Consider the following 16471-nt stretch of genomic DNA (forward strand, 5'->3'; position numbering starts at 1 on the left):
TTAAGCCTGGTTACGATTAGCCTTAAGTGCTACAGTAATCCACATGTGCTAATGACAGATTAATTATACTTAATAGATTTGTCTTGCTGTTTCCTGACGAGCTATGTAATTTGTTTTTTTATTACTTTCTAAAAACTCCTCCCGACATCCTTTCGACATATCCGATGTGACATCCAAAAAATTTTCATCTCCAATCTAAACAGGCCCTAAGAAGTGCTGCAGGCTTGCTTGCTTGACCTGGGGGCTGGCACCGCAGGTTAGCGACAAAGAGAGGGTGACGACCATGGCACCACGCTACTAGATACAAGCATTTTTTAGCTTCAACACCATGCGTGTACGTTGAAACATGTAGTATCTCCACGGAATGGATGAGTGAACACACGGAGCCGCATCTAAGTATAGGAATGATGTGGTCCATTATCATTACTCACTTTATTTGTCTGGTTTAGGGAATGGAATAGGTTGATGCATCATCAACTCATTCCTTACAAACTACAAAATTATTACTATTACAAGAAATGGAGTCATTCCACTACCTCATGTAGGATTGGGTGGCTCCTCAAACCAAACACCATATATATAGGCCGGGACGCCGGTCGCTGGGTTCCCCTTCTCTTCTCTCATAGAGGCAGAGAGCAGCAGAGCAGCGTCGATGGCCATGGACGGAGTTGTGTCTGATCTCCATCTCATCGCCTTCTTTGCCTTCCTTCTCAGTACACATGGTATGTATGCAATACTCACACAAAGCATGATTTTGTACATGCATATATAACACAATTGAAGCAGCAGCTTCTTGATTCCGACCACCTCTTGTGCGTTTCTCAGGCTTCTGGTTGTTGTTCTGGGGCCTAGGCACCCCTAACAAATTAAACACTTGAAATGCAATAATCTGGATGTTCTTTACTAGAATACTCCAGTTGTTATACGTAGAAGGTTATTTCCGTAAAGGTATACAATGTTCTTTTTGTTTTAAAGAATCAGCAGGGGAGCCCCCTACCTCTATTTTTTTTTCCTTTTTCATTAACAAAAGGCCAAAAAGGGTACCGAGACAAATATACAGAGGGAGGAAGGGAGCAAAAAAGGCAGAAAGACAAAACAATGAGGAAGGGAAAAAAAAGGGCAGAAAGACAAAACAATGAACCATTTAGCAGTATTTTTCTCTCACAACAAATCAGCGATCAATACTTTTAGCCATGACTTTTTAACCATGATCTATTAAACAACAACAGCTACCAAAAAAAATGTTAAAAAGTTGCTTACTGCTTGTAATAATAAAAAAATGATCGACCCTATCAATCTTCTAATAAGATTTGCTTACTTAATCTTTGGTTCATACGTATATATATATATTTTAGTTCAAGTGTTTATATGCATGAATATAAGTTGAAATTTGTAATATCATGCTTTCGTGCATGCCCATGTCGTCAATAACGTATACACATTCAAACTTTTTTTCTATATATATATTTTAGTTCATGTGTTTATATACATGCATGAATACAAATCGAGATTTGTAATGTCATGCTTTTCGTGCATGTCCATGTCGGCAATAACGTACGCACATTGCAGTACACATTTAAACGTTTGTTTGTTGCTACGACGCCTTCTTTCTCTTCTCTCTCCTTTATATGTTCAATAAAAGAACATGAATGAAAGGGAAATATTTGGCCATTGATGTATTTGGAGACTACGTCATCATGCTAAACTTAAACAATGGCGTTGGTTCTGTAATGTTAAAACAAACTTTGTTATGTTGAATTATATATTTCACTAGTAGCTGCAAAAGGTTGAATTAACCAAACTTAAATAGATATCCACATAGCCCTTTGACATATAGCTCCGAGCTTGTATGCTAAAATATGAACATTCCTCTTTTTTCATCTGGTGACAGGATCGGAAAAAATTCAACCACACAAATTCACTCTTTTTTTCGAGGTTGCAACTTGAATAATGTGTAATGAAGTGCTTGCTAGAAAAAAAAAATCACTCTTGTAGATGACACCCATTCTGATTATCCTTTTCAATGATCATGCATGCTGCCATGAAACTAAATTAATTCGGTCTAGATTGATCTTCTCATTGATCAAGTTCGCACGATCGGATACACGGAATTCTTCTATTTGATCTACATTGTGGATTGGAGCACACGGTCCAAAGGCAAAAATTGAGTGGCACTTAACAATGCGCGTTGGATATGCAATCAAATTTGTATTTTGGCACGCCGTTCTTTCTTGTATATATATAAGTATCAAATTTGTGCACGCTAATGACAATGACACATGCAGGTGCGACGGGGGTGAAGTTCACCTTCCGCAACAACTGCCCGGAGACCGTCTGGCCGGAGACGCTGACCTCCAGCGGCCCAGCGTTCCCGACCACCGGCTTCCCCCTGCCGCCGGGAGCCTCCCTGTCCTTCTCCGGCGTGGGTGCCACGTGGTCGGGCCGTATGTGGGGCCGCTACCGCTGCACAGCCACCACCTCCCCCGTCGGCGGCGCGCGTTTCTCCTGCGAGTCCGGCGACTGCGGGTCGGGGCAGGTCGCGTGCAACGGCGCCGGTGGCGCCCCGCCGGCTACCCTGGCCGAGTTCACCCTCGGTGGCGGCGGCGGCGGCAACAAGGACTTCTACGACGTGAGCAACGTCGACGGCTTCAACCTGCCCGTGGAGATCGAGCCCGCGGCCGGGGGCCGATGCCGGAGCACGTCGTGCCCCGCGGACATCAACCGGGTGTGCCCCGAGCGAGCTGGCGGTGAGAGCTGCTGCGGCAGCAGCGCCGCCGCCGCCGCCGCCGTCGTCAGCGGCGAGGAGGAAGGACGACGACGACGCGGTGGTGGGCTGCAAGAGCGCGTGCCTGGCGTTCGGCACGGACGAGTACTGCTGCCGCGGGCAGTTCGCGTCGCCGGCGACGTGCAAGCCGAGCGGCTACTCCGAGCTGTTCAAGGCGCAGTGCCCGCAGGCGTATAGCTACGCGTACGACGACAGGAGCAGCACCTTCACCTGCAATGGCACCGTGGACTATCAGGTCACCTTCTGCCCAGCCCCAGCCTCGGGGTCGGGGACGAGGAGTCGCAGTCGCACCGCACTGCCAACCCACGGGAACAACTTGTAAACGGAAAGAGAAGGGGGTCATGTATGTATTATTCTTATTCACGCCTAATCATCATGGCCTTATTTAGTTCATCCAAAAACAAAAAAAAATTCAAAAATTCCTATCATATCGAATCTTGCACCATATGTATGAAGCACTAAATATAAATTAAAACAAAAACTAATTATACAGTTTACCTGTAAATCGCGAGATGAATTTATTGAGTCTAGTTAGTCTATGATTAAATAATATTTATCAAATAAAAACGAAAGTGTTACAGTACTGAAAACCAAAAAACTTTTGGAACTAAACAAGACCCAAGTAAAGGAAAATAAACATTTGGTACTTCCAAACTTGTTTGGAGGGCGTGTCATTGAGCAACTATTCAATTATACAAACCTTGAGACCTAAGGTTCTCCATCACTTCCAAATTATAAAACGTTTTGGTTTTTCTAGATGCATGGCAAAATCTATATATCTAAAAAGGGAAAAACATCTTATAATTTAGAATGGATGGAGTAATTGTTAGTTGGATGGTAGCTAAGACATTAGCTAGTTTATTAAACTTGCTTATTTTTTAGCAACACCCTAAACTGCTTTTTTAGGGAAACACCCTAAACTTGCTAAGTAGTTCACTTTAGTTCTAAAATTTTGCTAGCTAGATTGGGCCGAGAAACGAATTTTCTTGACCAGTGCAATGTCCCATGGACGATGGAATAGGCCCTGTTTGGTTCAACTTTATCGTCTATCACATCGAATGTTTGACACATATAATATACTAAATATGACTATTTACGAAACTAAAAACACAGCTAAAGAATAATTTGTGTAAATCTTTTAAGACTAATTAGTCCATGATTGGACACTAATTGACAAATAAAACAAAAATATTACAGTACGTGTTAAATTTTAACATCTCCAACCAAACACCCCCTAAGCTAGGCTTTTGTTCTTCTAAAAAAGCTAGCCTTCTGTTTATAGGCAGAGCTTAGACCGAGAAAAAAAAAACTTTTCCTTGCTTGGCCTTATTTAGTTCATCCAAAAATCCAAAAACTTTTCAAGATTTTTCGTCACATCGAATCTTGCGGTACATGTATGAAACATTAAATATATATAAAAAATAATTAATTACACAGTTACTTATAATTTACGAGACGAATCTTTTGAGTCTAATTAATCTATGGTTGAATAATAATTACCAAATAAAAACAAAAATGCCACAATACCTAAAAACTTTTCACCTTCTCAAATAAATAAACCTTGTAAGTAGTAACAGGTGAAGTCTATTCCCATCGGTCGGGCCTATTTTGTTTAGTTCTAGTTCAGTCGATATTCAACTGATTTATTCAATGTATCTTTGTTTTCTTTAAGATATGTAAGATGTGACACTCGTTTGAGTGTCTTTATAAAAAACAATGATCTAGCTATTTACTTGATATGATGGCATCTATATCACCATTCATATCACTGTTTACCTCACATGACAAACAATGAAAAAAAATCCATTATGAATTTATGATTGGCATGTCACTTATACATCTGTATACTTGACATGGCGACGCAGGATGCAACCCTGTCTTCACGGGTGATTCATGGATGTTTGGATTTTGCGTGTAGGACACCAATAATCCTTTCGTTTGGCTGATAAATTATGGATAAAAATATTGTTCGCTGATTTTTTTTTATAAGAGAAAAATATTATTGAATGACTGACAGATTCGATAGATAAAGTCAAGCGAACAAGTTAATTTTCTTGGGATTTTTGGTCCATGTATATCAAGTCCAAAATAAGGTCCAGTCTATTGAAATCTAGGAAGGGAAAATCCAATTAGTCTTTGGATAGTCCAACTTCAATTCCATGTTTAGTCACCAAGGGTGGGGGATAGAGAGTTAAGGTTACATTGGCATGCCACATGGATAAGCATATGATAATTATTGCTATTTAGCAAGTTTATGGACCTAGATGTGTAAACTGATAGCTCAATTTAGGTGACACCCAGAATATCTTTAGGATTGTAGGTGTACTTTCTTTGGTAGTACTCCATCCATCTAAAAAAAAGAATTTAATTCTCAGTGTTTGATGAGTCCAACGATTTAAAGTTTGATCAAGGTTATATAAAATAATACTAACATTTATTGGTGTCGTATTTGTTCGTGGCAATATCGTTTTCGATTTTGTTTCCATCAAAACAATGAAAATGAAAAATAACTTAAGTTTCTTCTCGTCATTTCTGACCGTTTTGATCCCAAAGGTTCATGATGCGATATCTTTTGTCAATCTTGGTTTTCCCCCAAGGTACCTTTCAGCTGTTCAGCATACCATACGGAGCACGCAAGAGATGCATACTCCCTCCGTCCCAAAAAGAGTGTCATTTTAGAATTTCAGACATCTTATTTGATCATTCGTCTTATTCAAATTTTTTACATAAATATTATATATTTTGTTAAGACTTGTTTTATTATTAGAAATATTTTGCTCATGATTAATTTATTTTGTAATTTACATAAAATTTTTAGATAAGACGAACGATCAAACGCGATGTCTCAAAGTAAAAAACGTTATTCTTTTTAGGACGGAGAGAGGTCATCTCTCTTGAGCAATCAGAGACCCAGCATTGGCAAACGTGTGCCTCTCAGATTCTCGTCCCCAGGCAGCTGTCCAACGATGATGCGTTGCCAACTCGCACCGATAGGCTTTCGGTGTTCCTCCGACCTGCAAGAGACAGGTTGGGAGAAGGCAGGAGATTTGCACAGCTGGACGAAGTAGAGCTCCAGGCAGCGTTCAGGAAAAGCAATAGTTTGGCCTTGTTTAGTTCACGCCGAAAATCAAAAAGTTTTCAAGATTTCCTGTCACATCGAATCTTGTGGCACATACATGAAACATTAAATATAGACAAAAATAAAAACTAATCACACAGTTTGACTGTTAATCGTGAGACGAATCTTTTAACCCTAGTTAGTCTTTACCACAAACAAACGAAAGTGCTACAGTAGCAAAATTCAAAAAAATTTCACATCTAAACAAGACCTTAGACAAATTACTCCTATGTAGTTACTCTACTCCCTCCGTCCCAAAATAAGTGTCGTTTTCGTTTTCCGAGAAATAACTTTAACTAAATATATAGGAAAAAATATTAATATTTATAGTACATAATTAGTATCATTGGAAAGATCTTTAAGTCTAGTTTTTTAACAAATTTATTTAGAGATATAAAGATTGCATATATTTTCTACAAATTGAGTCAAACTTGTGGCACAAAAATCTAAAACGACACTTTTTTTGGGACGGAGGGAGTATGTAGTTACGAGATGTTTTTAGTTGTTTTCTTAGTTTGTCAAAAAAAACAAAAACAAAAACAGACATGTGAGACACTTTCAGTTTATTTATTTTATTACTTATTAGGACCCTAACTAGAATAGACAGAAAACAGAAAAAAAAAATCCAGCATTTCAAAGAAGGGAGATCTGCAGGTAACGCATAGTCACAATGATGCCATTTCTGAGAAATCACCAGGCATGTATAACACCAATCGCCTGCATGTACATCCAATAACATTTTAACCCAACTGAGAAGAAAAGAAAAACACACTCCGATGGTGTGAGTAACGCAGACGGAGACAAGCCATCAAAGAAATGCAGAAACACCATAAATGGCATTGGAGAGAAATATATAGATCCTTTTGCATCTGGGATAGATTGTTTACACAGATTAAATACACTAAATAAAAAACGTAGCCTTTGCATATATTTACAAAGATAGCATGGATGGATCAACCAATGAAGTTCTACGGTGGAACTGGTATTGATTCCATCAGTAGTGACTTCTGTGCGTGTACCGAAGCCGCTGCCGCCTGCTTGGCACCACCGACGGATTTAGGCTCCTGCCAGTACCTGAATTTCGGGTACCAGCATAAGACCTATCCAGAAGCATGTGACGATGTCCACGGTAGTTGCTGCTGCGGTGTCCAGAGTAGTGATTTGAGAAGCCCCGTTGCAGCAGACTCCGTGTGCTTGACCGACGAACCCCCTGCCAACCTGAATGCAAGGTTCGCCTACTGCCTAATGAAAGCCTGGGTGAAACTCTATTGATCTGTGGCAGCCTTGCCAAATTACGCCTTTCATCTGACCAAATGCTAGGTGACCCTAGCGCTTCATTTGGCCACACCCTTGGGGAATCAAGTCTATTATCTGGTGAATCAAGATGGTCTGAATACCATTCACTACTTTCATCGCCGGAGTCTATGTCTGGGGACAAGTCATCTCGAGTCTCAATAACATAGTCACCAACTATTATTGCCCCAGGTACCTGGGACCTAATTGCACTGATGACATCGCCAACCTCCTGCTCACGCTCAAGGCGATCCCAAGTTCTTTTTCTTGACAGATCTACATGAGCAGGCTTTGTAAGCACGTGTGCAGTCCTTGCATGTTCACGCAGTTGCTCATAGGTTCCAGTAAATTTGCAGGAATCATGAGAGCAAGTTCTCAACTTATTGTCTAGATACTGTCTCACATCTCCAGCAGGAATCCAGCCAGATACAGATCCTCTACAGAGAGGACACTTCATTTCAGCAGAACTTTGCATGGCATCATGGCATTCCCCCAATACAATATTTCCTTCAACAGGTAAGGTTGAGTTTTCAAATCCTTGATAGCTAGTGAAATCAGATTCAGGTCTAGATATGTCATCTGGATTTGGACCACTGTTTACATTGGTATGATAAGATCCTTCATTATCAACATGTCTTCCGAGTCTTGGGCTCCGTGAACGTCTGGAAATCATATTATAGTGAGCTCTTGGTTGGACAGTTCTGATATTGGAGTTTGAAAGCACCGAATAGGTTGAGTGTGAAGCACGGACCTTACTATCACCATTCACTTTTCTGAACCGGTCAAGGCAATTAGAGTGTCGATGGCTTGTGTTACAAATGTAACATCTGCAGCCATTCTTGTATGAACTGCATATAAGTAAAACGGCATTGTGGGGTTGCTCCATACAAATAGGGCAAGAAATCCTGTCCCATTCCATATGCAGAGCAGTGCGTGATGTGACTGTAGATCTGTTACTTTTCTTACTTGTCATCTTGAAACCAACTGTGTTAAATTGACTTAACCGTTAGAATTGTTAAAAATAATATGTTTTTGTGTCAAGTTAAGCAGTTTAGGCAAAAAAAATGTGAAAACATATTTTTCTGTACTCATCAAAACAGATATTTTTTTCTATATAAACACAAAAGCAAGTGCCCAGACAAAGAAAGAAGATAAGTCAATAATAAGTATCAAGTATTCCACACTGTGAAGCTTATTAAATTAATATTTGAGATCATTTAAAGAACAATTTTGGTTTCCAACAGATATTTTAGTATCAAAAAAGGGCATTCTGGTTCAAAGGATCTCCCGCCTTGAAAACATACATATATTTCTATAAAGGTAGTAGGGCATAAACATTCAGATAAGTACCAAAGCCCAACAAAAGTTTTAGAGAAATTGCACAACTCCATATAACAAATACATTACTAAAACAAATCATGAGTTACTGGCTGTGAATCACAATGTATTGTTCCAAAAGACAGTGGCAACATTAACAAGACTATCCTCTACAAGGCAAATATAGTACTTCTACCCAAGGAAATATAGGTTTGATGAAAACTTCAAATTAGCTTCCCAATGGTTTGATGAAAATGATAAAGTAGGTGGACTATAAAAGGTGGCCTAACTGAGCACATCTTATATAACAAAAAGAAGCATATGGCATGTCGGGTTAAAAAAAAAACTGTGAGACCTGAAGCACATAATTAATATGTTTATTTGACATTTACACAAAAAGTTGCTACTAACCTACAAGAAGCAGTTGTATGTACTGAACACTTCGAGTGGATCAAGATCTGGTATCATATGTCACAGTTAACCCTGAAATCAGTAGTAGAGTACTCTATGTCAGCAAAAGCTAGAACATGAAAATCAGATTGCATGCATTTTATTAGGCTCAATTCTAACACCTAGTACTACATAATATAACTGACAGAATAACATGAACAGCCAAAAGTCAAAGGAGTGTCCACTACAAAAACGCATTGCTCACTTTCACAAAAACAAGAAACTACATTTCACCATATCAAATGTTTCATGCATCAACAAAAAACCCCCATAATTCTATCAGTGTGGACCTTACATGTACCAGTACAACAGGATTAAGGTTAGTTTTGGTAATAAGCCGGCAAACAGTAAACCATCTAACATTTTGCTTCTAGTATTTCCATGCCTCTCATCTCATTTGCAAGTAAAATTAATCAGTTGACAGGTAAGAGGTAAATCTTGTTAGAAAAAGCATGGGGGCATACATAGGCAGTAAAAGGATCCCTTAAGCCCGCAAAGCAAATGAAGCACAGGTTAATTCGCATATGGCTGACAGAAATTGCATCCTATTTAGTCCCAAGCTTTTGGACATACTAAACAGGAAGCTAGTGCCAAGATGCGTATGCAGTGAATGAACACCAATTAAGACAATTAAGCACATTTGGCTTGGTCCTAACAGATTCCAGGTCCGCGGGGGCCGATGATGAACAATCACCGGCACCCCCAAAGTCGACGCCCTCAGACCGTCGTCAGAACCAACGAACTCGCAATCCCCCCCCCCCCAACTACCACGGCAAGGATCACGAACCGGATCGGCGCCTGCCTCCCCGAATCGAAACCCTACGCAACCACCCAAATCGAGAAGGGGCATGCCACCACCACCACCACCAGGGGTAAGATGAACAACCCCGATCGCAGCGGCGGACGTAGCACTTACCACAACAACAACAACCACCACCACCATCCCCCCACGCAATCGATCTACCGACACGGACGGAAGCCGCGGCGGAATCGAGCAAAGACAAGAGACGAGAGATGCGCCTAAATCGACGGACGGCGATCTGAAAAACGGAGGCAAAAGGGGTGGAATTTTTACGGGGGGGTTTGACGAGCGTAGGCGGCTGCGCCGGATCGGACGGGGCTCTCCTCCCTCCCTCCCGCGGCAAACAGTTGCCTTTTCTCGGGATTTCTTTTGCTTTCTTTGCTCGCGGAACGGCCTGCTCCTGCGCTTATATAGAGAGACGAGAGGGGATTTTTGGGATTGTTGTTGGTGATCGCTCTAGGTCTTCCATAAAATTTTACAAAAGATTTTAAATTTCTCATTACATTGAGGCCTTGTTTAGTTTGTAAAAATTTTTGTTTTTGGCTACCGTAGCATTTCGTTTTTATTTGACAAACATTGTTCAATCATGGAGTAACTAGGCTCAAAAGTTTCATCTCACAAATTACAGGTAAACTGTGCAGTTAGTTTTTGTTTCCGTCTATATTTAATGCTCCATCCATGCGACCAAAGATTTGATGTGACGGAGAATCTTGGTAACTAAACAGAAGCCTTGTTTAGTTCCCCAAAAACTTTGCAAAATTTTTCAGATTCCCCGTCACATCGAATCTTTAGACGTATGAATGTGAGTATTAAATATAGATGAAAATAAAAACTAATTGCACCGTTTGGTCGAACTTGACGAGACGAATCTTTTGAGCCTAGTTAGTCCATAATTGGACAATATTTGTCAAATACAAACGAAACTATTCCTATTTTGCAAAATTTTTTGGAAGTAAACAAGGCCCCCTGAATCGAATCGTATGACATACTCCCTCCGTCCACCAAAGAGTCAATTTCTAGAGTTGTCCTAAGTCAAATTTTTTAAACTTTGACCAAATTTCTAGAAAAAAATGCTAAGATTTTATAGTATCAAATTAGTATTATTAGATTCATCATAGAATATATTTTCTTATAATGTGCATTTTATATTATAGATGTTGTTACTCTTTTGTATAAAGTTAGTCAAACTTTAAAAATTTGACTGGCACAGATCCTAAGAATTGATTCTTTCGTGGACGGAGGGAGTATATATATATATAAATATTAAATATATAAATAAAAAGAATAATTAATTATATAATTTATGAAATAATTTATGAAATAAATTTTTTAAATTTAATTAATCTGTAATTAAATAATAGTATTTGTTAAATATAAACAAAAATACTATAATATTTATTTTATAAAAAAATAGAACTAAACAAGTCCCTCAGGCGTGCGTCGTGCGTGGTCCCCACACCGGTCTCGGTTGCCAGACGTGCTCTTCTATTCCCGTCTCCGTCCGGGCCCGCGGCCCGTCCTCCACTCCTCCTCTCGTCGGTCCAGTGGGCCCCGCATGCCAGTGAGCGCGGTCCAAGGCCGGCTGCTACGGTTTTTGTTTTTCCAAATCTGCAGAAAAAAAGCGTACGGGAGGGACGACTTCAGACTCTTGGCGTGCACACAGCAGGTCGTTCAAACAACAAGAAAACGTGCATAGACAATGCTTGCTTGCTTTTCTGTTCTACAATATAATACTAGTTCATTCAAAATTAGAGTTGATTCTGGGTTTTTTCTAAGTTAAATTTATTTAATCTCGATGAACTGACCGAGGTCCGTGCATGCTCAGTACCTTCCCGAGATGGTCAGACTCACTCTCATGATTTCGACCACAGCAACAGGTTGGAGTCACTTTCTTATCTGCCCCACATCCAAAGCATAGGTTATTGTAATAGTTAGCTCATCTCATGAAACTATGGTACTGCTGTGTAAGAGTGAGGTAGGAGTTTAAGATTTACATAAAAAATTTTAAGGGTTTTCTAGCTACCATGAATCAAGTTTCTTTTTTTTTTAGAACTGCTCCAGTACTCCTCTTTTTAAAATGCACGAATCTTAATGCAGCTAATTAAATTATTTTTTATGTTATTTTACAACTGGGTCCCGCCTGGGCCCAGCCTGTCCAAGTCCAGTCCGAGACCAGCCCGCAGAGGGAAATTGACGTGTTGACGCCGCCGCCGTTTCCCTTGCGGGCGGCGCGTTTGCTCTCTCCTACGGTCGCTTGTCCCTTGCCGCTTGCGGCGGCCATCCCCCAACAGCGGAACCTCCTTCCCTGTCCTCCCCGAATCCTATTTCCTTGTGATAGCAGTCGGCGTCGAGGTTCGGCGCCACCGTTGTCACTGTGGAGGAAGAGAAGCCTGCAAGCCGTCGAGCCACCAGCTGGGGAAGGCGCCCGCCCGCGCCACCGGCTAGGAGGCGCCTGTCCGCGCACCCGTCACGCCGACGAGCCGCCTGCGCCCCTGTGAACCGGGAGCCGCCAGGTTCGGCGGCACCGACCGTGAGGAGTTCCGTGCCTCGATCGATCGACGGGGCTAGGTTCGTCGGTGGCGGCGACAACTACGGCGTCACCACCGAGCAGGCCAAGGGTGGCGCGGTGATCCCTTCCCTTCGATCCGACTTGTTGTGATCGACTCCACTGAGGCAGGGCAGCTCGTGCTATCTCATTGTTTGTGTCAGAGACAGCCTGCAATTTTGTATCTGGTTTAATGCACCATAAGTTAGACCTTATGCATACCTATGAATTTCAATTAAAAAAGGATCAATACTCCGTACATGATTTTACATTACATCTTGGCAAGCAAAGACGACATCCTACCCATTTGGACATCATGCAATTTGTTGAGGATCTCTGTATGGCTATTCTTTAGTGAATATTCAGAGAAAGATATAACTAAGTGTATGCAGCTTAATGATATGAGACTTTTCTGATATATCAGTCAATCAGTGTATTCCAATTTTAACAATAATATTGTACCACAATAAACTGTTATACCGCTAGATTAATTAGCCCATGTCTTTGCTTGCTCAGCAACCTGGCGGGGCAGACTTGTTCAGCTGTTATGACGGTCAAATGAGGGAGCCAGTTCGCAGTAGAAGCTGACTAGATGGTATTTGATTTTCAAGAGTCGACCACCAAGTTGTCATAAATTGATTACTTACAGCAATTTCTGAATCTTGCATTGCACATTTGAAGATGTCCTGGTGTATGTACCTCAGTTGGGGATGCCTTGCATCCATTTTTTTTGCAATGACCATCGCAAACATTAACATGGTTGCCTTTGTATGCAGCTGCTAGACACTTTCTTAAAGACATGCAAGCTTATTGCAGATTCCAGAAGTAAACACGGTATGGTGAGATCTCCCTTGATAGCTACTGCTCCTCATGGGCTTATCCATGTTGCACGCCTGCAGTTGCAGATCAAGTGAAGGATTCTATTTAACAAAGGTTTCAGAATTCAGATTCTGATTTGCTGTATATCTTAGTACCAAGTGAACCAACAGCTTCCTTGCTGATATTATGCAATGCAAGTGGTAGTTGTTTCTGTCTGCAATGATGGCCAGAAATCTGAAATCACATGCAGGACAGAAGATATGTACAGATGGCATTGTGCTTGGTTAGAGAATAGGGTTGTTACTTGTTTGGAAAAAGTCTACATCACCCCTGAACTATGGGGTGGTGTCTACTTTAACCCACGAACTATGAAACAGTCTAATTTACACCCTAAACTATCCAAAACCGTTCAAATCACCCCCGTGTGGTTTTTATGGCGGTTTTGCTACAGTAACCGTGGTTTTGACTTTTTCATTTTTCCTATTTGTTTTCATATAATCTTTGAAAAATTATAGTAAATCACAGAAAAATCATAAAATAGAAAATCTAATTTTGTTGGACTCTGCATGAGTAGATCTACATAATGAATATATAATATGGTATACTTTAGTAAAAAAAATTTCTGTAGCTTTAAATTAGTTAGAAAAATCAAATTTTATCTGTAATTAATTGGAATAATTCATAGCTACAGCTTTTGTGGTCCAATTGTGGTGAAATTTTTATGATGGACTAATTATTCTATGCTTGAACTATAGTAAATATTTCATACTCATCGGATCATGTATAACTTAGTTATAAATTTATTTATATTTAACAAGCATAAACCCGAATAAACCTGAATAAACTTAGTTATATATGATCCGATGAGTATGAAATATTTACTATAGTTCAAGCATAGAATAATTAGTCCACCATAAAAATTTCACCACAAGTGGACCACAGAAGCTGCAGCTATGAATTATTCCAATTAATTACAGATAAAATTTGATTTTTCTAACTAATTTAAAGCTACAGAAAAAATTTGTACTAAAGTATACCATATTATATATTCATTGCGTATATCTACTCATGTGAAGTCCAACAAAATTAGATTTTCTATTTTATGATTTTTTTGTGTGATTTACTATGATTTTCAAAGATTATATGAAAACAAATAGGAAAAATGAAAAAATGAAAACCACATTACTGTAGCAAAACTGCCATAAAAAACCACCCGGGGGATGATTTGAATGATTTTGGATAGTTCAGGAGGTAAATTAGACTGTTTCATAGTTTAGAGAGGGTAAAGTAGACACCGCCCCATAATTCAGGGGGTGATGTAGACTTTTTACTTACTTGTTTAGTTAGCAGCCTAGGCCTTACAATAGAATGGCCAGAAATCTGGTTGAAATATATTTTTTCCACTTTATCATGATCCTGATCCACAAATTTGGAGGTGGTGTCTTAACCTGAGTCTGAGTAATGAATTCCATCGCACCTTTGTTTTTCAAAGCACTGTGGATGTGTATGTCAAAATAGTGCATAGCTTGAAATAAAACCTTCACCGGTTCTCATGGACTCTACGTCTCTGCTACATTTCTGGTACGAAACAGATTATAGACTTCTAAAACTATTTCCTTCCGGACAACAACTACTTATAAACAAGTTCTAAACTTTTGTGCAGCCAAATTGCAAACTTTTGTACACCGTTATTCATCTTGACCTGCTGACTGTATTGTTTGAGCTACATTCCACAAACGCACAGCATTTGCCATTAGCTAGATTCAGTTGCAACAAGTAAACTGAATTCAGAAAAGTGAAACAAGATAATTGCTTTAGGTTCAACCCTCCGTTTCACTCGCACATACAAATACCCACTGAATCTCAAGAACAATCGCATGGATAGAATCAATTCCTTACAAGAGTGGGTTACCAACTGAGCAGCCTCTTAACTAACATATTGTTGATGTAGCGGCTCCTAGCACACACAAGAGAGCGGGCGGTCTGTGGTGCGTGGGGCCGTGGACGTGGACGACCGTACCGCATGGGGGCGCGGACGGCTGCCTCCCCGGGCCGGTATGCCCTGCACTGCGTGACATTGCTGGCACAAGGAAATGTGATCGGAGGAGGAGGGGGAAGGTGGTGCCGCACTTGGCTTTGTCCGCCGGCCGCCGCTGCTCGCGAATGGCTGCCGCAAGGACCGGAGGAGGGAGCTCCTAGGCTGCTTCTGCAAGGGCTGGGAGAGGGAGCAGACACGTCTACCTCGAGGGAAACGGCGCATGAAGACGGAGACCTGCACACACGTTACTTCTCCTTTGGATCAGGGCTGGCCTTGGGCTGGGCATGGACGGGCAGGGCCCAGGCGGGACACAGTCATTTCTTTAATTAGCCGCTTTTGGATTCGTGCTATTTTTTAAAGAGGGAGTACCGGAGTAGTTCTTTTTTTTTAACCTGATGAAATTCTTAGAAAAATACTTTTCCATGAACTCAAATGTGATACAATACTAGTCCCAGGAGGCTAGTAACACATTTATTACATCAGATAAGTTTCAGCGCAGTAGTCTCGGAAAGCATGGATAAGGAAGGCACGCTATAATAATAAGACACCAAAATACAACGTAGGTCCAAAGGACCCAGAAACAAACGATATCACAATCGAACATCTAACGAGTCCCAATGCCACAGGCTTAGTTGGGTGCAGACACGACCTTACTCGAACGCCACTTCGGGATCGAAGTCCGGATCTTCCTCTGTTTAATAAAGCAAGGGTGAGTACAAAGTACACAGCAAATCCAACCTTACCCTACGGAAGGGGATAACAATATATATGCATATGGATAAATCAAGGATGAAGCTTAGTTTTATTTGCATAAAGCTATCTTTTTACACATGCAAGGTTTCATTTCACAAATACTTTGTTGTAAAAGAACTCTTTTTCCACATATGATAGTATTTCTGAAAATGGGAGTTTGATCACAATTTTAAGTGTTGTTGAACCCTTGTTCCCACAACACAATGGCAGTCAACTATTTATTTCCAAAACCACACTCACTCTCATGTTTTCACTCATCCCAACCCATCTAGTTGTTGAAACCAAACCATAACCCGCCCGAGACCGCGGACACGGCTATCCATATAGATTTACACTCTGCAGAGGTTGTACACTTTTCCCACAAGTAGGATACCATAACTTACACCGTCGTGCAAGCACAGATCCATCAAAGTCATTACCCTCCATAGCTAAGTAATAGCGCTCACCACGGGAACACTAAGGCCACATCTCATGATACCACAATAATTCATAAAGCTTTTTTCATATATTTCCACAATTTCACATACATCACTTAGTGTCGTTGCACACCT

General features: G+C 40.6%; 1 protein-coding gene and 1 pseudogene across 7 annotated transcripts; one reads left to right on the plus strand and one right to left on the minus strand.

The window, feature by feature from the left end:
* Nucleotides 1887–3231, plus strand: LOC8059717 (annotated as a pseudogene).
* On the minus strand, nt 6718–10181 carry LOC8059718. Of its 7 annotated transcripts, none has more exons than XM_021454156.1 (4): nt 10039–10181; nt 8925–8996; nt 7948–8044; nt 6718–7858 (listed from the first exon to the last, which is right to left on the minus strand). In XM_021454156.1, exons 3-4 carry the CDS (start codon nt 7959–7961, stop codon nt 6898–6900), a joined length of 975 nt encoding a protein of 324 aa, XP_021309831.1. In that variant the 5' UTR covers nt 7962–8044; nt 8925–8996; nt 10039–10181; the 3' UTR covers nt 6718–6897. The 7 variants fall into 7 exon arrangements, with proteins under 7 accessions (XP_021309831.1, XP_021309830.1, XP_021309832.1 ...); XM_021454155.1 differs by having other exon boundaries at nt 7948–8180; XM_021454157.1 differs by lacking the exon at nt 10039–10181 and adding an exon at nt 9880–10031.

This window comes from Sorghum bicolor, chromosome 2 (genome assembly GCF_000003195.3).
Source record: "Sorghum bicolor cultivar BTx623 chromosome 2, Sorghum_bicolor_NCBIv3, whole genome shotgun sequence".
In the NCBI taxonomy this organism is placed as follows: domain Eukaryota; kingdom Viridiplantae; phylum Streptophyta; class Magnoliopsida; order Poales; family Poaceae; genus Sorghum; species Sorghum bicolor.

Coding starts and splice junctions, on each gene's coding strand:
- LOC8059718 (XM_002461851.2), bottom strand. CDS start 8,169: ATGACAAGTAAGAAAAGTAACAGATCTACAGTCACATCACGCACTGCT.